At 39.7% G+C, this 26002-nt stretch overlaps 1 protein-coding gene and 1 long non-coding RNA gene across 3 annotated transcripts; one reads left to right on the top strand and one right to left on the bottom strand.

Annotated features, from left to right (window-relative positions):
* Nucleotides 1-782: 782 nt before the first annotated feature.
* Nucleotides 783-6575, top strand: LOC125383541. Its single transcript, XR_007222787.1, has 3 exons — nt 783-978; nt 4861-4956; nt 6028-6575. It is a non-coding gene; the product is annotated as an uncharacterized LOC125383541 (long non-coding RNA).
* Nucleotides 6576-8430: 1855 nt separating this feature from the next.
* On the bottom strand, nt 8431-24286 carry LOC124122840. 2 transcript variants are annotated; one of them, XM_048401991.1, is made up of 9 exons: nt 24120-24286; nt 21525-21595; nt 20154-20265; nt 18428-18618; nt 17055-17342; nt 14770-14808; nt 12799-12837; nt 11409-11693; nt 8431-10313 (listed from the first exon to the last, which is right to left on the bottom strand). In XM_048401991.1, exons 2-9 carry the CDS (start codon nt 21583-21585, stop codon nt 10090-10092), a joined length of 1239 nt encoding a protein of 412 aa, XP_048257948.1. In that variant the 5' UTR covers nt 21586-21595; nt 24120-24286; the 3' UTR covers nt 8431-10089. The 2 variants fall into 2 exon arrangements, with proteins under 2 accessions (XP_048257948.1, XP_046341939.2); XM_046485983.2 differs by lacking the exon at nt 24120-24286 and having other exon boundaries at nt 21525-21717.
* Nucleotides 24287-26002: the final 1716 nt, after the last annotated feature.

The raw sequence follows: 26002 nt of genomic DNA, 5'->3' as shown, positions 1-26002 counted from the left end.
TCGCCTACCCACATGTGCAGTGATGCTATCTCTATACTATATTATGTGTACAATTATTAGTCCATCTTATGTCTTCGCTTATAGGGAAACAAATTTTAACTTTAATATTTAATATATGTTGGCCGCAAAGAGACCCTTGGAACCTTGTTACACATCCAATTTCACCTCACATCGCCTGTGATTATAAGGCCACACACCGCTAGACCTCACCGAATTAGATATTATAAGATCAATACGAATGTTAACAAATCATATGTTATGAACGCAAGGCATGTAATGTGTGAACTGCTATAAATAATCTCGATACCACTTAAGCACATTGAGACATGAGACTTCCTTTATATACAATGTACATGTATCAAGTACACATGCTTGACTTACTCAAGCTATGACGCTGTGTCTAGATATAATATCAAGTATCCTGGGGATTTTCTATCCACTACAGACAGGTGGATTCCCGAGGAGAAACGAGCCTGTCACAGCTTTGGGACTTCTCGGGAATTCAACGTCCGGGTTCGCACAATGGATCAACTGTCACCAACCCGTTTAGCTCTTCTTGTTGGCTTTTAAGGCCTGATATTATATCGCCTTACATGGGTTCACCGTAGCTCTGCACGCACTGCTGTTTTTTGGTGATTAAAGCAAGTGGGAACTTGTCGATTGAATTATGTAGTCCAGAGCAGAAACCTCGTTGTGTATTATCAGTGGTAAAGTGTGTCTAGGCTCAATAATATAATGTTTGCGTGACGTGGGTTTGAAGTCGCTTTCAACAGCGATTCATGTATACCACGGCGCGCCAGCTTAACGTGGGAGGAAAGCCCGTAGTGACGGAGGTCATACACGTGTGCAACTCGGTTGGAAGCCACGAGAACGGGAATGTCGCCGACAAATCAACAAACACAAATGCGCGAATTTGGGATTCGAAACCACTAACAGTGGACCGAGATCTCATGAAAGCAACTCTGTTCACTGAACAAGGTATGTCAGGCTATTTGGCCTGCCTTACACACTCGACGGTAGGATGGTAAGTGTCGATTGTGCTTGTCGTAAGAGGCGACTGAAGGCGACTCGCTGACTTGGTTGATGTATGTCAAAGTTTCCCAATTGCATGGATCGATGCACAATATATCAATCACTAGGTCCGGTCTCGATAATTTACAGACAGCCGTCATATAGCCGGAATATTGCTGAGTGCGGCGTTAAACAACAAACAAACAAACAAACAAACAATACAGATACGGTTTTTAACGGGGTAACAAATTTCAATTATTTGGTAAGGGTAAACATCTAAATTATGATAAAAATCTACCAGGACATGATTCCAAGTCCTAAATTGTTTACAACTTGATACAATGTGTATATAGTTTAGAACCAAAGGTATAGCATTTTAAGACACCATTAGAAGCGTTATATTGTAATGTACTATTTTTTTATACAGATAGGTGAATGAGTTGGGTTTAACGCCGCTTTTAACAGTATTCCAGTTATATCACGGCATGTCAGCTTAATGTGGGAGGAAAGCTCGAAGTGATGCAGGTCTCAGACGTTTACCACTTCGATGAAACTCACGAGCACGGGTATGGTGCTCACAAATCTAGAAACATAATCGGGGCGAACCGGGATTCGTACCCACAACCATAGGTTTCTGGCGTGCCCAAGGGACGCAACTCTGCACAGCGAATCGCGGCACCTTAGACGACTGGGCAACCCGTGCCACCTATACAGATAGGAATATATCTGTTCATGTTTCGATTGAGCACAGTGTGTCCTTTTCGCCAGATTGAATAATCGCCCGATTATGTTTCTAGGTTTGTCAGCATACCCGTGCTTGTGGGTTTCACCGAAGTGGTAAACGCCTGAGACCTGCATCATTTCGGGCTTTCCTCCCACATTAAGCTGACACGCCGTGATATAACTGTAATACTGTTAAAAGCGGCGTTGACCCCAACTTGCTCACTCACTCATAGAGTGGAACGAAAGCTGCATTTGGATGTAAGTCGTCAATGCTAAGCTATTGAACTTTTGCTGTTGTTGGTTGGATATAATTTTGCGACAGATCCCTTGTATAATTGGTTGACGCTGAGGCTATTTTTGGATTAGATCAAGGGTTGTTTGTACATAATGACCGGTTCGAGTAATGACTCGTGATGGAGTATGTGTGCGGTATGGAGTCAATGAGCAGAATGGAGTTAGTGAGAGGGATGGAGTTAGTGAGCAGAATGGAGTCAATGAGCAAGAGGGAGTTAGTGAGCAGGATGGTGTTTGTGTGCGGTATGGAGACGATGAGCAAAATGGCGTCAATGAACAGGATGGAGTTTGTGAGCAGGATGGAGTTAGTGAGCAGGATGGAGTTAATGATCAGGATGGAGTCAATGAGCAGGATCCCAGCTAGCACACGTACATCGGGCCGTTGGCTTTACATCGGCAACCGCCGGCAATATCGGCATCGGCAAACTGCAGCGGACCGCTGTCAGGCCAATGCTGGTGATTGGCACTGTCACTATTTAACCTGATATGATTTGATTTTGTTATGATAACATAAAAGAAATAACACATTTGTCGATTACAATGTGACAAACATTAGATCAAATATAATTACGAACAATACAATAATTCTATTCGAACTCAAAATATTAACTTTATTTATAAGTTTTAAATTAAATGGATCAAGCACATTCACTGACCATTTTTGGCTGCACATATACAACATACAGAGAAGATACAGACGGGATTCGTCACATCTTACAATTCATTCAGCAAAATACAAGATATTGGCAGAAAGTTTGGAATATCGCGATCGGTTATGTTACGTTGGTCCAACGTTTTCACAACATATTTCAAGGGAAGCTACTCTTGTAATAGAGGGCGCTGTTACTCACGCGCGTCTTTTCAAGCAGACGCCGAAAGGATGATGCGTGGAGGGCTGAGGGAAAACCTATTTTGCGGTAAGTGTTTACTTCATTTCTGTATTTACGAGGTGTTCATTTCATTTTCAAACCTTACAATTGAAACGAGAAACAGTGTTCATTCAAAAGTGTCAACGTGAGTAGAGAAATCCAGGCCTAGATCTATGTGTTTTGGAAGTTAGAGAAACACACTCGCATCAATGTATCCTGCCTATTTTACGTCAGTGACAAAATCCGTGGACTATGTGGTGACACTGCATCCTCGCTGTATATATTGTTTAAACACCATATACATATTTCTAGCAAAACGTGGGGACAAGGGCAAATGCAAAACATGACAAGATATGTTTTATTACCATGTAGATTCTCCGATGTTCAACCCGCGAGTCGCAATCTCGGGGTGAGAGGATGACCGCGGCAAGCAAATGAATAGCCAAACAATTACTTACATCAGTATTTTTGAATGAACATTGCTTCATTTGTCATTGTCACTGTCGTATTTGTTAAGTGTGGGGATGGATGAGGTTAGGAAATTAATTACAAACTCGAATTTACAAGTCAATTTTGTGATTGCTGTCAGCACAAAATGCAGTGAACATGAAATTCATAACGAGGCTTTCGGAAACTTTCAGCATTGCGTGTGCATGTCATGCGGTCTAGCTAATATTCCTACTGATCGATGAAAGGAGCTACACTGCCGAGTTCGGTTTTCGATCACCAAACAGTTGAAATAAAAAAGTGTTTTAGAATTGATGTTTTTTGTCATAGTTACTTGCGAATTTTAAACATTTTCTGGATAAAGGGCGAAATGAAAGGACAACTCTTTTTGTTAACGATCACTATGTATTACAGGGGTGGGCAATTTTATCAAGATCTACCTGGATACCTTACATAGACCTAGGCCAATAGCCTATATCGATCAGAAATCTTATACCGATGTATGGTATTTAATTTGGCATTTTGAGATATGGCTATTTCAGAATCGATTACTAGTTTATATTTAGCAGATATTAACTACAAGAGAGTAAAGGTAAAATTTAGTAATTGCATACTTATGGGAAAGGCTTATACCGTACAGATATACGGACGGGGTGGGGGGTGGGTGGTCTTATTAGGTTAAGATATTTATGATGTACATTTGTGATGAAATACTGAATAAAATATTTTTAAATGTACTATTTCAAATGTAATTGATGCTAAATATATATTACAAGACAGTTTAAAATGTCATTTATTTAATCAAAATTCAAATTAATGGTAAAACTTTGATGAGGAAGAATAGATACTGCAGTACAGATTCTTCAGGACATTATCCATGGTAGAAAAACACACAGAGCCTTGTTTCAAATTTGATTTATTCTGACTAAAGATATATTATTTCAGTTTATCATTATCCCTTTTCCTATGTTTACAAGCAATGAAACTGTGCATAAAATTACTTGTCCGAATACTTTCCTGCTATTTTTTGCATACAAGTGTTTGTAATATGTACATACCTTTGTATCTAATCTTTTAATGATAAACATATATTTGCAGTTTTAGTTTACCATGATATAATCTACATATATATGGTATCATATAATAAATGAAATCTGTTTTGTGGTAACCAGACTTCACAGGATCTGTTCAATATTAGGTCAATATGGGGATTTTCTCACTGCTTTTCAATGGATGGGGCTATGGCTATTAAAGTGAAAATACTTTCCATCGGAAAACATTTCTGCTACATGGCTCCAGATAAGGACTGTATATGTACAAGTGCAAATATACGAGATAAGATGTATGAATTAAGGAAAGGACCTGATATCTGTGTATGGCCAAAGCTTTATTTAAATGTTACTTTTAATTTTTGAGCAATATTCCCCTCAACCTCTTGACATCATCATCATCATAGCTAAGTGCTCACTGCTGCTACACAAACTTAATACATAATATTCTTATATTTCTATTTAAGAAACCCAGACGTTCAGCCATTGCCTGTTTGCAAACATGGATGAGCTGAATGAACTCTAAACAGCTTTTCCAAAATCGAGCAACTGCGAGAGCACTGGTGAGTGGATTAAATTTCTTTAGATGTATTAAGTATGGGAAATTTACAAGTTCGATACATATTGAAGATCCGGGGTAGAATAGGTCTTCAGCAACCCATGCTTGCCATTAAAGGCGACTATGCTTGTCGTATGAGGCGACTAACGGGATGGTCAGGCTCGCTGACTTGGTTGATGCATGTCATCGATCCCAATTGCGTGGATTGATGCTCATGATATTAATCACTGGATTGTCTGGCCAAGACTCGATTATTAACAGACCGCCGTCATATAGCTGGAATATTGCTGAGTGCGGCGTTTAACAACAAACCAAACCAACTGATACATGTTTCTGATTTAAATATTTATAAGAATATATTTAATATCATGTTTGCCCTATTAAGGGCCCCTGACACTTACTAACGTAATCTTCCAAATGAAATTTCATGCTGACTTACTTTTGATGGACATAAAAGAGAGATTGCACACCTAAAACTGTTCTCCAGCAAGATTGTGGGGAGGAGGGTTATCATGTGGTTATTGGGGATGTTTATTTGGCTAAATAAATAGGGTGATATGTCAGTTATAAAATCTTTTTTAATTGACATAAGAAACAGATTAGGGACCTACCATGCAATATGGGGAGGGGTTATGTTATTTGCATATATAATTACACATAATTCAATTTACTTATTTACACATATTATAAACTCATTAATTTACTTACTGGGATTCCAATAATACTAGGGTGGTGCCTTCTGTTTTTAGCCCCTTAATTTGGAAAAAGGCTTTGTGCTGTATGGACAAGTGCGGGTGTACCTAGGGAATATATGAAATTGACAAATAAAGGGCCCATGTTAGAACATTCCTTAAGTGAACCCTGTATTTATTAACAGGTGTCAAGACTTAAAATATTATATACACAAATATGTAAGGTGGTGCATGTGAACAGGGTATTACTTATTCTATTATTCCATTATGTTATCAATAACTTGTTTTGACACACTTGTGAAGTAAATTACTTGAAATTGTCAGAGTGCATGCCATGACTTATAATATGCACACTGTCATTTTTTGCTATCATTTGTAAACAGAAGCTGAGGAGGAAGCCTGCAGCTGGGCTCTTACAAGCCACTGACAAGAACATGGTGACCCATGTAAAAGAATGGCTCCGAGTTCCAGGAGCAAGCTTTGAAATGGCATAAGGAAAACGCTTACTGAAAAACAGAGGTGCAGATAGAGAATCTGCAAACAAAAGTGCTGAATTGCAACGGAACAAATAAATCCAAAAAGTTGGTGTTGACAACATATTTTTCACAGGGTTATGACCCTTGTTTTTGAACTTGGTACATGTACTGCCAGGTTCTCTTGGACACGACTGAAGTTAATAAATGAAACTCTCCGTGCTTATCTTAGGTACAAACTCCAAAAGATGGTTATAAGAGCTTATTTTGTATGGAGTTATGGCCTTTGCTTCATGCTTTTTTAACTTGATGGAATGGGGGGGAAAAATTTGTCTCGCAAAGGAATTTGAAGCCACATAAATGAGAATTTGCAGGTCAAGATGAGGGGGTATATGTTTAGACTGTGTTTTAAAACTCGTTTTGAGAATATATGTTTCACATCCGTCTTGTTGCAGGTAGTAACACTGTTTTCTTGTAAATAAAAATAAATTAATAATAAAGTTTATTATTCTATTTTGCTCTTTGTGTTTAATAATAGGTATTAACTACACATGTATTAGGGTACATAAAAAATAGTACTGTAACTAGTGTAAGCATTTCGATTGTTTTGTACAGCTAGAAGTAATCATGCATATTACTTACAGTTGGTTTTTAAAGTATTAACTATGATAAAACATTATTATCTTTTTAAAAATTCAGTATGTTTAAGTTTTACCTTTTATCTTTGTAACTTTAAGATCAGAGCTAGCTGCAGCTTTTTAGAAATGTTTAGTTTTATGTACCCTAACACTACACTTGGAAAAGTTCTATTGTGGCATCATAAACATGAAATATTAAGATGAGATGTTGTCAGTTATGACTTCTGCAGGCAACTACTTTAGATGACATCAGCCTATTTAGACAATGGCAGATGAAAAAAATAACAAAGCGTTTACAATATAAGTTTGGATGTTTTTTACTATTTTTGAAGATATTGATAATTGTAAATGATTATTGCAAATTGTTAGCCATTTGTTTCATACTTTATGTATTTATTTTGAAGAAAATCAAGAACTCCCATCAAATATTATGAAGGGTAAAAATACTGAACATCCCAACTGCCATTGTAAATGAACAAAGAAGAGAAAGGGGGATGAAGTCTGAATGACCATTGCTTGGATGGTGATAGGACTTGAGGTTGGACAAGGCTGATTCTAAACCTAGATTACTGTCACGTCAAAGTCAACCCAATGCTGTGCTGATAATTATTGTCGACGTTGGGCCGATGTCCATCCGATGCTGATTCCATAACAGTTGCCTATGTCTGGCAGATGGCTGGCCAGATAACTATTTACGACATTGGGCCGATGTCGTTACGATGAGCAAAACTTCATTGGCCCGACGATGTTTGCCGACGCAGGGCCTATGCAGGGCAGGTGCAGTGCCGATGCAGGGCCGATGAAGTTTGCCGACGTTGGGCCGATGTCGATCCGATGAGCAAAACTTCATCGGCCCAATGCAGTTTGCCGACGTTGCGCTGATGGTGTAGCCGACGTTGCGCCGATGCAGGGCCGATGATGGCATGCTACCTGGGATGCAGTTAATGAGCAGGATGGAGTCAATGAGCAGGATTGAGTTAGTGAGCAGGATGGTGTTTGTGAGCAGGATGGTGTTTAAGTGCGGTATGGAGTCAATGAGCAGGATGGAGTTAGTGAGCAGAATGGAGTCAATGAGCAGAATGGAGTTTGTGAGCAGGATGGAATTTGTGAGCAGAATGGAGTCAATGAGCAGAATGGAGTTTGTGAGTAGGATGGAGTTAGCGAGAGGGATGGAGTTAGTGCGCAGAATAGAGTCTGTGAGCAGAATGGAGTTTGTTAGCAGGATGGAGTTAGTGAGAGGGGAGGGAGTTCGTGAGCAGAATGGAGTCAATGAGCAGGATGGAGTCAATGAGCGGGATGGAGTTAGTGAGCGGGATGGAATTTGTGAGTAGGATGGAGTCAGTGAGCGGGATGGAGCCTGAAATGTCATGACAAAAAATAAAAGAAGTTGTTATCCATAAAAAATGTCATATCTTCGAATGGTTGACATGTATGGACAAGGAGCGCACCATCTGTGAAGGATGTCACACATCAGGAAGAGCACATATAACCACACGAACCACGGTACTGTTGAGCTACTCTACCCCGGAATTACCACCGGGCCAAATGAACATGTATGAATCTGGACAAACACAAGAACCGATTGACTGCTCTTTTTTTCACAAAACTCTAGCTGCATCTCGACGTTTTGTAGATAATAGAGTCAGGGACGATTCTCAAAACAGAAGTGTAGAAATTCAGATCCTATTTTTATTTCTGATAAATTTACATTTGTCTACTTTATGATTGCGGATTTGCAAAAGCTAATAGCTCTACACCAGGAAATTAGTTCAGCATGACATAATCAAAACGACACAATGGTAGGTTTTCAAAATGAGTAAATTGGATCCGTACATATATTATGGCTCTTTCCCAACACCATGTCATTCAATATCACTGTCAAGGTGGTAAAAGTTGCACACACTGTACATGAAGCATAACACCCATGACAAGTCCAGAGAACACATATTAGTCGTGAACATTTCAGATACACATTGCTCGACACAGGCAGCATGCACATCACAAAGCATTATCGTGGCATATTGTGGAATGTCTGAAGCGTTAAGATGGCAGATTATTGGAATGAAAACTGCAGGGGACCCGCAAATATCCGGGGTAGAATGGGTCTTCAGCAACCCATGCTTGCCGAAAGAGGCGACTATACTTGTCGTAAGGGGCTAATAACGGGATCGGGTGGTCAGGCACGTGGACTTGGTTGATGCATGTCATCGATCCCAATTGTGTCGATCGATGCTCATGATGTCAAGAACTGGATTGTCTGGACCAGACTCGATTATTTACAGACCGCCGTCATATAGCTTGACTACTGCTGAGTCCGGCGTTAAACAACAAACAAACAAACAAATAAAATCTTAAAAAAACAATAACAAATAAAAACTGCAGGGATGTCATGGAGACATCCAGGAGAGAAGATTATTGAGGCTCGTAAGGCGACGTCCATTGACAACTGAACAATTTTAAAGGCACAGTTGCTGCCAGGCAGAGCCATTTCAATCAGAAACATCAGAAATTGTCTGTAAGCAGTTGGATACAGAGCCAGAAGGCGGACCAAGCATCACAACAAACAACATTCTAGAGACCCATCCATTTGGTATGTGGTATGGGGATGTGTTTCATTCAATTGTAAACTTGACCTTATCAGAGATCACATGCGTCAGAATCCCATCGAGACACTTAAGTCCAGCTCATAATCCAGTAGAACATCTGTGGGACATTTTAGGCCATCAAGTGCTTCAAACAGATTTACCTGTCCAATATAAACATGAACTTGCTGCTGCCTTGCGTGCAAAGTGGACTTGAATATCTCAGCGTCAAGTGCACCATGTGATTCATGAAATGATGAGACGTGTCCCGTCAGTATGCAGGGTAGTTACACGAAATATTGACAAGAACAGTTTTTTTCGCATCTTCCGGTTTGGGATTCTGTTGATGCAGACTGATTTGAAGAAGTTAAATAATTATTGAGTGGCAACAGTAATTTTCACTTTGATGTGTTCCTAAAGATGCCAACAAATCACAATAAATTCCTTGTTCCAAATAAAAGCCTTGCTTTCTAAATGTTTTATGACAGCATTTGATACTCAGAGTCATCTGGAACGCACTACGCCGCAAGTAAAATGACTCAATCACAAAAATATGGGTGGTACTTAATTGATATGTCTTCAAGAAATGTTTAATAACTTTAGATTTGAACACTTTACATATGCATTTGATATTCAGGAAAGCAACATTTGATATTGAGATTTATATATCCAGATACGTCTTATCTTACACAAGCTTTTTTGTAGATGCAAGTACTGGACATTAAATCAAGATATCAGTATATGAGTTGCTTCTACTTTCTGCACCAGCATAAACCTCCGACCTTTAGTAAAATGTATTTTCCTTTCTGTCCACGTGGTGCACGGAATAATATAACTAAAATGACTATTATAGCAAGAACGATCACGATGGAGATCACAATTCCGACAATAGCACCTACAGGAAACCTACCCTCCACAACGTTAACTGTGGTGGACCTTGGAGTTGTTGAAGAAGAGAGACGGCTGGACGATGATCCTACAACAGGGGAAAGCAGTATAGTTTTGTAGGTAATGATAGCTGCAGACGATACGAACCCATTCGTCTATTATATAAAAAAAGTTAGAAAACACGTTCCATAATATTGAGAAGTATATGCCAAAAGCTAAAAGAGTTCATTGTACAATTTGAGCAACACATTAATGTAGTGATGCTATTCCATTCTGTTACCTCATTTTCCGATTGTGCATTTAACAGTGACAACATCAGGCACAGACTTAGCTCACTCTTAAAGACATTCACACAGTTCATCTTCTCTATTTGACCCATTCTTGACACGTCTTTAGACAACATCCAAAACCATGATGCCAACTGATAGAAGCCTGCTCGCGATATTCTGGGCCATGTTAGAATAACTGACGTAGGTTGTTATTGTCAACAACAGAGAAGGCACATGTGATTATATGAGTGAGTTGGGTTTAACGCTTTTAACAGTATTCCAGTTATATTGTGGCGTGTCAACTTAATGTGGGAGGAAAGCCCGAAGTGATGCAGGTCTCAGACGTTTACCATTTCGGTGAAACTCACGAGCACGGGTATGGTTCTGACCAACGTAGAAACATAATCGGGGCGAACCGGGATTCTAACCCACAATCATAGGTTTCTGGCGTGCCCAAGGGACGCAACACTGCACAGCGAATCGCGGCGCCCTAGACGACTGGGCCACCCGCGCCCCGTGAGTATTATGACCATGGCTGTGCCAGCACCGTAACAGATACAGACTCAATACATTGTTTTGGCAGGTACATGGTTGGCAGTCTGTTTTGCCATTACATTCACACGACATTGATGTACACCACCGTCGAAACGAATAATTTTCATCACTGATTTCTGGGTAACGATAGCACAAACACACACACACACACACACACACACACACACACACACACACACACACACACACACACACACTATATGTGATTAATACATACGTATAAGAATTAATCAATCACTACCTTTTCACGCGAATTAATTAATTAATGTTCATGAGTATAGCTAGTCATCGCCTATACATTAACTCGGAAATGATCTGATGATCTGAACTATGACAAAGTATTGAGGGCAAATACTCACCAATTGTCGTCAGCTGACACACGCCGACAGGGATGGCACCCACCACAGTCGCATCCACGATCTTCCATGTACCAGTATCAATCACTCCAACACTGTGTATAGTGAGTGTAGAGTCTGTGTCGTTCGTTGCACTGTATCCAGCCACCGGACTGCAGCTGGGGTTGCAGGTGACGACATACCGGCCATCAGTTGGTCGTACCCACACAAAGCCTGTATAGTTGCTTCTGTCACCTTCTATTGTGTATTCTGTTCCAAGCAGACCGACACCCCCCGGACACGTGGAATCTGTGGGGGAAGCATATTAAACACAAGCTATATAAATGGCTGATAATAAATGAAAGAAAACTATTGATGTTGAAGATATTGCAAATATTCTGCTTTGGTTGTGGGTGTTGCTGATATAAAAGTGCCATCTATTGGAGATCCTTGGCAACACCGCATGTTTGACAAAGCAGGTGCAACAAGTAAAATTGAAACTATTAAAACAATAAGCACTGACTAATTAAGATAACATGTCATGCTTTTATCAGTTATGCTTTTGCAAGGTAATGCATACATCATCCGTATGTACCTATTTACGTATGTATAATACTTATACTCTTCGAGTGACTGTGTCAGTATGGTTTTACGCCACTTTTAGCAATGTTCCAGCAGAAATGGGCTTCATACATTGTACATATGTCGTGAATCGAACCCAGGTCTTTGGCGTTACGAGCGCTTTAACTACTCAGCTACCCGACCTTCCCATTATACTCTGAGTGAGTGAGTGAGGTAACGCTTTACGTCACATCGGCAATATTTCAGCCATATCGTGACGAGCATTTTATACTCTGAAGTTAATATATGCGATATATGATAAACTAACGAAACTGAATCAGAACACAGGAAACATGAATGAATATATATGATACATCACAGTGTATTAAGTTGACTTTTTCCCTGTGTAGAATACACACCAAGATTCATTCAAGCTCAGGAAAGGTTTGCACATACACCTTCACAGGAGGACGTGCCATCATGTCATTATCATATGTACTACGTCATACTTTTAGAAATGCTGATGTAGATTCTGCTCTCTTGGAGGTATGCACACAGTTAAAAGATACCACACGAAGGACATTATTTACAATATTTATTTATGCTAAGACATTAACATTTAACCCGACAAACATTTCAAATTTGTTTCCTTATCTTAAATGCATTGATAACGTTCATTCCCTTACTCATATTTATGGAACCCGGTATTGCTGTCCATGGTAAGTGCAAAACATGGAGACTTAAATGAAACGTCAATGTACTGATTTGAAAATACTAATGCCCTTATGAGATAATGGCAACATGTATATTGAGCGAGGTAGCAATACATTTGCCATCATTGTTGCATACGCACCTGCTGATGTGTGTGTCCCAGCCGTTGTAGGCAAGGAAACTGTTTGAAAACCAAAACACCTCAATAAATTGATCACAACCACTCTACAGTGTCTCATTTCAAGAAGTGTTTGACTTCAGGTATGAAATCCATTATGCTCATTTGCCATACGACTTTTATACATAGACTCTTTAAAAATGTACGGAATCATGAAATATACATGTTAATACCAAGTACCAGAACAAATATAAGTATTGACGACAAACATCCTACGTAAAAACGTTTATGTCTGTAAAATGTAACACAAAAGCACAACCTATAGTTTGCACGTGCCACACGTAGTTGCGCCATACACGTGCGAAGGGTGTCATTTGTGTTTTGACACTTTCAAGGAAGGTCCGTTCATCTGTGTTGATCTTATTTCTGTCAATTATATTTATTCTGCTTATCAAACAGTTGTGATTTACTTGATTGCACTAGTTGTTTGTGTATGAACCGATATCGCGTCTGCAATGCCAGGAGCGCATTAATAGGCTAAGGGCGATGGCGTGTTGGCCTTGATACTGTTGTGCCCAATACATGCTATGTTTCACAGTCAGTGATTAGAAGCCTTGGACAGGTAACAACCAACCCCAAAAATTGACAATCGATACCGTTCAAGGAGCTAAAGGTCAACAACAAGAGCACAAGATCAATTGTTCCAAAACCCGGCTCCACGAAACCGAGGTCAAATGGCGAATCGAATTACTGTAAACTTTCATTAGGCTACGGGAGTACAAGTTACGGGTCAGACGATTAGAAATCGTCTCCATGCAGCTCCTCTCCATGATCGAGGCCACGTGTTGTGCCTCCCTTTACAAACTGTCATATTGCCAACGTCAAAGCGTACACAATGTCGAAACTGGGCTAATCGACGCTGGTCAAGTTTTCAGATAAGTACCACTTTGCACTTCTTGATAGGCGAGGTTCTGTCTTGCGACGTCAAAATGAATGTCAAGCAAATGTCAGTCTGAGATAGCTTTCGCGATGGATCGGTTATGGTGTATGCTGACTATGACAATGATCACTATGACTGAGGCAGCCCCACTCCACATTGTGCAAAGAGTTTCAGTGGATTGTGCAGTCAGGACTTTATACCTACACCCTTTGCTGTCCCATTTGCAAGATGTCTGGGTAGACGTTTTGTCTTTCAGGACGACCATGCCCGTGTTCATCATGAATGAATAATCAATTCTCAACTCGAGCAGCACAACATCCACAGAATGCCATGGCCAGCAATTAGACCATGCCTTTCACCCACTGGAGGTGAGGTGGGTTTAACGTCGCGTCCAAGATTATTGCACTTACATAGCGACGAGCATGCACACCTGTGTGTGTGGCTGCTTGTTCTAGTCACTTCAGATGCTGATTTATAGCGCTAGACCACTAAGATACCATGCCACAGTTTAGAAGGAATACCCCACTCAGACACAGTATACTGACTCTGAGCCGACCAGTACTTGTTTTAGCCTCTTAATGCCGCGCATCAGACAGGGTAACAATAAGTACCATCTTTAAATGTCTTTTGGTATGGCGTGGCCGGGGATCGAACGCCTGACCTTCCGCTCTCAGGGTGGATGCTCTACCTCTACCACAAGGGTAGATAGTGACTGAACTTGCCCTGGAACTGCAAGAGGAGTAAGACAGACTCCCTCAAATTATCATTTGGGGATTCTTATGCAGCATGCCTTGCCAAGTTAATGATTTTTATCAAATCATTTCGGTATTATGCACTACTGATCCTAGAACGTTTGAAATTCCGTCCTCTATCGTCCTTCAAGATCAATTGGCAGTCATCTACTGTCAAGGAATATTGCAAACGAAACGTAACATCATACAGACTTAATCCTTGATGCAAATATCTTACATCCCCCCGAATAATCCGAAATATATAATGAGTCACTTTCTATAAATTTGGAAAATTATATTTTAAAAATAGATTTGCTGACGTACCAATTAGCGGGGATGTGTCAGTTGTATTTGAAGACACATCTGAAAAGAATGAACGAAAAAACGTATGAGAAGCACATCATCTAAGAAATATGTACATTTGCATATAGATATTGAGATTTCTTGAAGCAGCCACATCTAGGGAACAACCATCTTCATGTATCTCAAACTTGACTTTGGTTGAAGATTTTTAAATAGTTCAGTGCGCCCACTCCTCTTTGACACGGGGCGTCTGTGGGGACTACACCAACAGAAGTATTGATCACATGATAAAAATCAGTGTTCAATGCTTCCATAAAAAGCAAAAATACAATTTAGTCAATTCTTATCAGTAAACAATTAAGCAATGAAACCCTTTCCATAATAATAAAACAGTTTAGCTAAAAGCAGAGTCCATTAAATAATTATGTCTACATCACAAGCATGTGTTTATGAATCATTGTCAATCAGTGAAAAAAAGGGTGACAGTATCCTGCACCACCAGTAGGACCCATCATAAACACACGCATAACCAAGTCAACTGTTCGCCTGAAAGACACACAATAACATCTGGCACACATATTTACCATGAAACGTTTTGAATTGTCTACTAAAGATTTGATCAAGCAGGTCTTGAGCAAGAGATGCTCTTTGAAATCTTTGTTGAAACAGCGTGCTTGATTGTACCTCCGAAGTTATAGTTTGTAGACACAAAAGGAGCTACTAAAATATTCCTCATCATAAAGGACAAGTTGAATTTACCCTCTTCCCATGCAGTCTTTTTTTGTCACTCGGAATCTTTATGCATAAATCTAGATATAAAACTGAGAAGTGGTTTTTAACTGGTCTCGCATGGATACATATTTGGATGGGAATTGGCTATTTGACCACAATGAAATGGTATCAGATCATTGATATGCCGGAACTTTGACTTAAACGTATACACAAATCCTTTTTTCACTTTGACAAATCAGTCCCGAGGCAATAACATGTACTTTTTAAAAAAAAATTCATCTTAATCCATATCACATGTCATGTTTTCACATAAAAAGGTCGTTTATAATGTTCCCGGTGGTGAGTATAAACGTGTTTTATATTCTTTTCACAATGATGACTCAATTAATTTCAGGGCTTACATATGCTGTGCCCACAGAAGATTCTCAACTTCAAGTCTACTTTATTAAAGATGGCCAAAAAATGAGACTGCCAACCTTTTTTTGGTACGCGGGATTCAGGGGTCTATTTAGAGGGTATTCGGTACTTAGCGATGTGGTAGGCGGGACTCAGGAGTCTATTTAGAGTGTACTCGGTACTTAGCGATGTGGTAGGCGGGGCCCACATAAAATCGTATTTGGTATGCAGATTCAACATTTATAAAAAAAGTTAATGGTATTTCAGGGGTGAGCAAATGATATTCAGAATTAGAAAATTAGACTCGGGGGAGTCAGAAATGTAGAAACGTTGATCGTGCATGTTTTGAGAATAAAATAAGAGAGGCCTTTCCTGCAGCATCAGATAACGGTTTCATGTACGCAAGTCTTTGAACTGAATATGTGGTTTATGTACACCGAAAATGCCAAATAGTCCACCATAGCTTATATGTAACAAAGAATGCTAAGTTCGTTTAGTTTCTCTCTGGATTTCTCTCATAGGCATTAACTTTACTTGTCTGAAAAATACACTAAAATATTTGAGTCACAGGAACTTTTGTTGTTGAGTATATTTATCCTGCTGGCCCATTTTATTTGCCCTGTTTGATTGTAAACATAATTCTGAGTAATTCCAAATAAGTCTCTGTTAATTCATCGATCTTGATCTTCAGCGGTTCTTACTGATTTCAGTGTTAGCCATAGCGGTACAAACAGACAGGGAATCAACACGTTTGTTTGATTTCTAACGTCGCTGTCGCCAATATTCCAGCTATAAGACGGCGGTCTGTAAGTAATCGAGTCTGGACAAGACAATCCAGTGATTGACAACATGGGCATCGATCCTCGGAATTGGGATACAATGACATGCACCAACCAAATCAGTGAGCCTGACCACCCGATCGCCTTAGTCGCCTCTTACGACATGTGAAGTCGCCTTTTAGGACAAGCAGGGTTGCTGAAAACCTATTCTACCCCGGATCTTAATCAGCACGTACAAACACAGAGACACACAAGCATGCAATGGGCACACATCAACCAAATCACTTGTAAACCAGAAAACCTTGATTTGACATGTTTGATGTTCTAGTTATATTGGCATATAAAATATTAGCGTTACACTGATTTGAAAGTGTCAAAAAAGGGAGTGAAAATACTCACTTTCTGTCGTCATTTGACACACGCCGACAGGGATGGCACCCACTACATTCGCATCAACGATCTTCCATGTACCAGCATCTGCCACCCCAACACTGTGTATAGTGAGTGTAGAGTGTGTGGCATTCATGGTTGCCCTGTACCCAGCCACCGGGCTGCAGCTGGGGTTGCAGGTGACGACATACCGGCCATCAGTTGGTCGTACCCACACAAAGCCTGTGTACTTGCTTCTGTCACCTACTATTGTGTATTCTGTTCCAAGCAGACCGACACCCCCCGGACACGTGGAATCTGTGGGGGATAACATGTTGAACACTAGTTATATAAATGGTTGCTACAAAATTAAACAAAAGTATTGGTGTTAAATTTAAGGTATTGAAAACATCCTGCTTCGGTTGTGGGTGTTGCTGACACGAGGAACACCATCTTCTGGAGACCCTTGTCAACATTACGTGTTCGTGAAAGCAGGTGCAAGTTGAAACTATTGAAACCACATGGACTAAGACATTAAAAGACAGTTAATGCTATTCCAAGTCAGAATGTCGAAAACCATTACTTACAAGTACATTTAATACATGGTTATCTTTGAACTTAATTAATATACATGGACATTAAGATGTCCTACGAGAGATATGGTACACAAAACTGAATTATTTGATAACCCCTTCATCGTAAGACCACAAGAGACATGAACAAATCGTGTGTACAAATTTCGATGTATTGTGCAGATCAATGGATGCTTTCACTGGAGATTATACACACCAAACTGGAATTGTTTTCACATAAAGCCTCACAGGAGGATTGCCATCACATTATGAAATGGATAGTCTCTATTACACGTGCTCAGGCGCACTGGATGTATTTCTTTCTTAGTTTCTTTGTCTTGTTTGTTTAAGTGTTGTTTAACGCCGTACTTAGCAATATTCAAGCTGTATCGCGGCAGTCTGTAAATAATCGAGTTTGGACCAAACAATCCAGTGATTGACATCATGAGCATCGATACAATTGGGAAACGATGACATGCATCAACCAAGTCAGCGAGTCTTATCACCCGATCCCGTTAGTCGATTCTTACTACAAGCAAAGTCGCCTTGTACGTCAAGCATTGGTTGCTGAACACCTAGTCTGCCCAGATTTTCACGGGCCTAACATTAATGTAAAAGATGTACACCACTTTCTTCTTGTCTCTGCTTTCTTCTCATAATGGTTTAGTCGTATATTTTGTAGTCTGGGTCACTTCTTCAATTTAGGAAGTTGTACTTTATTTCAATACAGCACATTTGGGACATCCGCGTGACCTGCAAGCCATTATTATGTCTTTATAAATACATCTGATTATGTATGATATATCTAAGTATACTGTGCATAATACTCACTAGTTGCCTTTAGCTGACACACGTCGACAGGTTTAGCACTGGCATCGTTTGCGTCCCGTATGCTCCAGGTTCCAGCATCTGCAGGCTTGAAGCTGCTTATAGTGAGTGTAGAGTGTGTTGCGTTCTTTGTTGCACTGTATCCAGTCACGGGGCTACAGTTGAGGTTGCAGGTTACGACATTCAGTGAAAAACTGTTAATAAGAAAATGAAGGAACCTCGGAATAATCTCGACACAACAGGTTTCTTGTTAACCAAGTACGAATTATGCTCTAAGGGCATCACCAGCATCACGATCTTTATGCATTGTTACACACATCTTCATTGATATAAGACACTCATAAAAACTAAATCAATAGTCGTGAGGTTGACAAGGTTATGTGACAATGTAATATATTGTTAAACAAAGATTGTACCTGTATTACATTGCTTCTGTTGAGATTCAGTAGAAGTTCATTCTATTCTATTTGGAAAATGATTAGTTATGTAAGCAGTTGTGAGGAGGTTATTACATTTAGATCTGATAATCTGTAAACTTCCGGTATAACATAATTGGATCTTAAACGTTATAGAAACATGTTGAATATTCTGTGATGCTCTGGTGTCACTGACTGGTCTAGCACTGTGTTCAAAGTGCCTGAAGCTGGTTCAACTATATCAGTGGGTCCCTGTCTCATCTAACTTTTCACCTTGGTCTGCAGCCTCGGCCTATGTAAGAAGCCTGACCACTATTGCAGTTCTTGCCATTGTCATTTTAACTGCTCTCTCTTTCTATACTGCTATTGAATATTGTACTGTCCCTGTATTGTGTATTGCCATTTAATTGCTTGGCAGGTAATTCGTATTGATTTGCAAACCTAGCTGATTTTGTGATACAATTGTTGATCGTTTACCATTTGTTGGTTGTTTGCTGTCTTCATACTAAATTATTTTACATACATATTTATAGGTAAACACATTGCTCCAATTTGAGAATCGATACGAAAAAACAATTTGTATTACATGTTAAAATTTTAATACAATTTCAATCACCTCTTCTCCATAATGTTGATGTTTTTATACCTCACTACATCCAATCATTAGTGAAATGAACTAAATGTGTACTCATTGTGGATTAGGGATTAACAGGACAGTAGATAGATAGATAGATTGTCTTTATTTCCTCCAGTACTGAAGATACATTATATAATATACATCGTAGATTAGCACTTGCAATCCTCTGGTGACTACTCAACTGGTTGGTTGGTTTGTTGTTTAACGCCGCACTCCTGAATATTCCAATAGTCTGGACAAGGAAAATTCAGTGATTGACAGAATGAGCATCGATGCAACTGGGATACGATGACATGCATCAACCAAGTCACCAAGCCTGACCATCCGATCCTGTTATTCGCCTTTTACGACAAGCATAGTCGCCTTTTACGGCAAACATGGGTTGCTGAAGACCTATTCTACCCCGGATATTCATGGGTCAGAATAAATGTCCCAGTTGTCAGCTGAGTTGTGGTGGCTATCACACTGACTGCTATTCTAGTTATCAAGTTAAATTAACTATGTGACATGTTTCTGGGGAGCAATGAATGTATCGACATTTTGAAAAATAAAATTGGTTCTACTTATCACATACAAAAAATGATAAGTATATAGAGAGAATCACGGAAACAAAGGAAAGAATCTATATAGGAGGATTTTCCACGTATAATGTTTCTCTCTCGAGAATTCACTGTACCTGCCACCAGATGGTTGTCCCCATATAAAGCCTTTGAAGCTGCTTCTGTCACCTACAATTGTGTATTGTCTTCCAAAATGAGCCACTCCCCCAGGACACGTGGAAGCTGAGTCTTGAACACAATTTGTACAAAGGTTTAGGACTAAATGAAACACAATGTATGTTAAAGCTATTTTATATATTATATTATGTTCTAATTGTAGGTGTGCTGATACAATAGTGACATCTGCTGGAGACCATTGTCAAAATTACATGTTTATATGCAGGTGCAAGAGATATCGTTGAAGCTAGTGAAAGTATTGGATGATTAAAATATGTTTAATACTATATCTGGTCAAGCTTTAAAAAAATAGATTTACAACATCCGCATGTACCTGCATAATACATGGTCATCATTAAACTTAATCTGCTTTGCTTGCATACATTCGATGCATGTTCAAAGCGCTGGTCTTGTTCATAGATCAGCGTGCATTCCAATTGCTTTCTTATCTCCCTAGAGAGTATACACACCGAGCATCCTTCACGCTCTAGAAATGTTTACATACAAAGCTTCATAGGACGACGTATCATCACATTGCTAACACACATAATGAGTAAGTGAGTATGGTTTTACGCCGCTTACGCATTATTCCAGCAATATTACGGCGAGGGACACCAGAAATGGGCTTCACACATTGTACCCATGTTGGGAAAGGAACCCGCGTCTTCGTCGTGACGAGCGAACGCTTTACCCGCTAGGCTATCAGACCGCCCCAACACATTACGACCAAGATATGAGAATACATAGTCTTATAACACGTGATCAGTGGATAAAGTGTTCAGTCTGCCATCTTCACGCCTATATATCTTTGTTTATGTCACAGTCAACTGAGTGTCCTCATTCAGCTGACAGATCAATTTTGGGTGTTGATCAGAGATGTTAAATGGCGTAGCCTCAAAACTGGTAGGCAGACTATCATTGCAATCGTGATAGTCCATGTAGTTTTCTGCAGTTAACATAATACATTATCAAAGATATATCTGCTAGACCTGTACCAAGACAGATGGCTGTGCTTAATGTAAAGATATATTTTGGGACCAGACGTATCAGACAACTTGGAAAGTTAACGGCTGGGAACTCAAAATCAGTGACATTGTTATTAACCTATCAGAAACAGTAGTCCGTTGATAGGTTTGGCCTTATTTTGTGTTGGTTAATGGAAACAAACGCAAATATTTGGTCACCAAATGCCATGAAATTACATACAATCTATATGTTTTCAAATTACTTACAAACATAATTGCAGGTTGATAAAACATGATTAATCATGACGAAAATATAAAATTTATGCCTTTAGCAAGGCTACCTTTTTAAATTATAAACATACTTACCATTGATGAAAGAAAGAGTCAGAATCAGTAAGATGAGTACTTGATTGTGTTTAACCGTCATTTTCTACAAACTGAAAAGAGAAATACATAGTGAGATTATTGTTCTCCTCATCACGCTTCTTAATAATGTGATCGAACGCTAGACATCTACATTCGGGGTAGAATAGGTCTTCAGCAACCCATCGGGACCACTCGATCCCGTTAGTCGTTAGACAAGCATAGTCACCTTTAACGGCAAGCATGGGTTGCTGAAGACCTGTTCTACCCCGGATCTTCACGGGTCGAGTGTTATGTCGAATGAGTGAGTTTGGTTTCACGTCGCTTTTAGCAATATTCAAGCAATATCACGACGGGGACGCACATGCTTATCACATTGCACCCAATGAGGGACTCGAACAATGGCCTTTGGTGTGATGAGCGAAAATTTTAATCACTATGCTATCCACCGCCTCTGAGGCAAGTAAAACAGTAGCAGTAGTAGTAGTAGTAGTAGTAGTAGTAGTAGTAGTAGTAGAAGTAGTAGTAGTAGTAGTAGTAGTAGTAGTAGTAGTAGTAGGTGAGGTTAAATGGGGTTCAAAGTCGCGTCCAAGATTATTGCACTCATTTTGCGACGTGCAAGCTCGCGCGTGTCTGGCTGCTTGTACCAGTTTAGACACGTGCAGTATGTGGGAGGGCATTATCCTGGTACAACCAGCAGCGGTTCAGATGGAACCAGGACTAAGATAACGTCTCTAATATTGTGTTATCATGAACGCTAGGAAAATATGGCCAATGTTTCCAACATTCAACTCGGCGCGTAGCAGATGATTTTCAAAAATCCGTGGCGTTGCGTAAACGTTATTTACGGCTAAGCAAAATTGTCTTTCTGAGCGCCTGAAAGCTAAACAATCACTGCATGTTGTTCACAAAAAGGACACAGTGCAATGCTCCCAACAAACACTCAAACGACCCCATTTTGCACCATGCATTAACTTGCATCTGCAAATTGTGAATCACGACCTTAAAAGAGATGTCTGCGTGAATACGTCTTGAAATATGCATTATTTAAGTTTAGAATAAACTTACTAAAAGATTGACACAGGATGTTTTTCGGTTCATTGAGGGATGAATCGAAAAACCGATGTGAAATTTGTATGAATCCGAGTGGCACATCGGTTTTTCGATTATATCTCAATGAACCGTAAAACATCTACAATCAATCCTTATATTTAAATTCGACAACGAAAACATGTGTCATCTACAATAGTTTAAACAACAACAGTTTTATATATCAAAGCAGAACAAATGACGAGATTGATAAACATTCCAAGTGTAGGAATACATACTGTGGCGTGACATGAATCAGGTGATTGTTTAATTTGACACGCCCACAAAGTCAGTAGACAATCAACGGAGAGTATGATCAAAGTCCATAGGACCAGTCAATCAATGCAAGACGTGAGAAGAACCGCGACAGTCAGACTGTAACAAACCTGAACAAATATGTCCAGGTAGAGGCGGTTGTTTCAAAGTACAACCAGATTCAGTTATCGCCAGATTCAAACATTAGTTCCCTGAGGACGGGAAGAGAAAGTTGGAAAAATGCGGGATAGAAATGAAACCGAAGACATGACATTTGTGGAGCCCCGGAGGACAAAAAAGCGAGCCTGCTCGTTTGCTGTTGCATTCCTTCTTGGCCTCAAAGGGTTGTTTGGACAATGAATACGCTCACATTATGTCCTGTGCAGGACGATACACGTGAGCAGAAAGGGATATTCCCTCCACTGTAACATTGGGATTCCCGACATTCCGCAGTGAAAAAGTAGTCCGCTTCGGTTGGCGCGGCTTAATTTTTTATATTCTTTGGGAAATGTATGCATGACCAATACAGCTGATCAGAATGAAGGAATTACGATGAACACAACGAAAATTAATTATGTATAAATAAAATTTATATAATGCACTGTTACTTTACAAGCGTACATTTCACACATGTACTTATGCATGCATCACCAAACACACACACACACACACACACACAAACACACACACACACACACACACACACACACACACACACATACATACATACACTAACTCATACTCACACACACTAACACATATACACACATACACACATACATACACACACATACACACAAACAGACATACTCATAGGCATACACACACATTCACACACATACACATACACACAAACACAAATACAAACACACAAACACACACTCACACACACTTCCCATCCAACCATTTCAAATGTTCAGCTACCAATGAATATAGTATTATCACCTTTACTTAAATCTAAAGGAATGCATTCACAGATTTCCGTTTGACCACCTTTATAAGCACAGTTTAATTTCATTGCACAATTTTAATGTAAATGTATGTGAATGGTCCAAAGAATGTGATATTGTGAACTCTATTTGTACAAACTGTTCATCCGGTGATGCCTAAATTACTGAATAAACTGTCTGTCTGTCTGTGTGTCTGTCTGTCTGTCTGTTTAAGGAGACATCTAAGTGATTATGTAACTGCTGGTCGAAAACATGTACAAATTAAAATACTGTACGAATACATAAGCAGAACAAAGCATCTCACCTGTGGCTGGGGCAGCAATTCACAACATCCAGTCAAGACGTAGCCACACGCACAGCCGTTCAATCAACCGTTCAGGGTATGTTTACCCGCCTTGACAGCAACACGCGCAATGTCTCTCAGTTCCTTTGTCACTTGGGGGCAGAGTCGTGAAAGACGGCGCAACTCGCTCCACACGTTCTTTAGGCGTATTGTTGATCACAATCTGACAGCTACGCGATAAATCGCAAGGAACAATTCAGAACGAAAGCTGGTTGGTAAAACATTGTTTTATCATGAAGTCATTTTTGGAGATTCGAACATGCGAACAGCCTGAAGACGTCATGAACTTTCTTTCTTTCATATGACGTCTCTTTGTTTTGTGTTTTGACCTTTATAAGCGAGATTAAACACTTTACACGAACCAGTTTACTCTTACTGGGTATTTTTTTACCTTTATTTCTACTGATGTACTTTTTGACCGAAATGTCGCCCATATATCAAGCAATCAGACAGTGCAACATCAAGATATCGTATCTATGTTTGTTTGTTTGTTTGTTTTTTGTTTAACGCCGCACTCAGCAATATCCCATCTATGACTGCGGTGTGTGAATATTCGAGTCTGGACCAGACAATCCAGTGATTGACATCATGAGCATCGATCCACGCAATTGGGATACGATGACATGCATCAACCAAGTCAGCAAGCCTGACCACTCGATCATATCTATGACATTACGTTACAAGTTGAACAAATGTAACATGTATTACATGACTGTCTCCAAACGGAAAAAAATACGTTATCATGAAATCTGAGATTTGCGATTGTAATTGAACCAGTTACAGTTTCGAATTTGAGCACGGGTGACCTGTCATTTAAAGCGCAGCAATTCGCTATACAGAGTTGCGCTCCAGAAAAATATAATCTAAGGGGAATCTGACGTCTACAGACCTGGATTATTTGGAGCAGTCCCCCACCCCCACACCCTACGAGGCTTTACATATAAAGGCAGGTATCCTGAGGATTTTCTAACCACTACAACATACCTTTGTGAACTCCCTGAGAGAAACGAATGAGCCATAGCTTAAGAATTCCACAGGAAATCAACGTCTGGGTTTTACAATAATATCAACTGTCATCCACCTGTATACATTATTTGATTGCTGTTCGAGGCCTAATAATATAACGCCTAACCTGGGCTCACTGTACATAGCGCTCTATGAATGATCGTTCTTGCTGTTACTTGTTGTTGATAAAAGCTGGTGAACACTTGTGGAGAAAGGCAGAGAGTATTTGTGAAGTGAAACCTCGCCGTTAAATTTCGTCAGTAGTATGATGAGTCAAGGCTCAATAATAGATAGTTGGTGGGTGAGTGAGCTTGGGTTAATATCACTATATATGGTATCACGGCATGCCAGCTTAAGGTAGAATATAAGTGACAAAATCCAGTTCCATAATCGAGTTCATTGTACGATTCCGACTAGATTAAGAGTTTTTGAATCATAATGAAAGAGTGATCATACCGGGTTTCGAGAAAAGTGAGTGGTGGCACCCGTCACAAACACATGCAAAGGCAAGTCAATTGTTAATCTAAAAAAAACACATGGTACAAATCAAAATAGGTAATTTCATTGGACATATTTTTGGTCGCTGATGCGGAAATGTCACATGCGAGACGGACACGTGCTGTAGAAGTATACAAAGAGATAAGAGGACCGTGTTGAATGTATTTCAAAGGTGCGTGATGTGTTTATTGGTAGAATGCAAACACTGAAAACGAGGAAACAGAATTGGAATATACCCATTCTGCCCCAGCCAGCTATCATCCAAAGGTTGGCTGCCCTATGTGAAACGCTTGTAGTTGTTTCAACAGACAAGCCTCGAATACCATAACCATTGTATGTAG

The sequence above is a fragment of the Haliotis rufescens genome, unplaced genomic scaffold (assembly GCF_023055435.1).
Source record: "Haliotis rufescens isolate VD_foot unplaced genomic scaffold, xgHalRufe1.0.p SCAF_24, whole genome shotgun sequence".
Taxonomy (NCBI): domain Eukaryota; kingdom Metazoa; phylum Mollusca; class Gastropoda; order Lepetellida; family Haliotidae; genus Haliotis; species Haliotis rufescens.
Note: the sequence above shows the minus strand (reverse complement) of the source record. Positions and strands in the feature narration are given on the sequence as shown.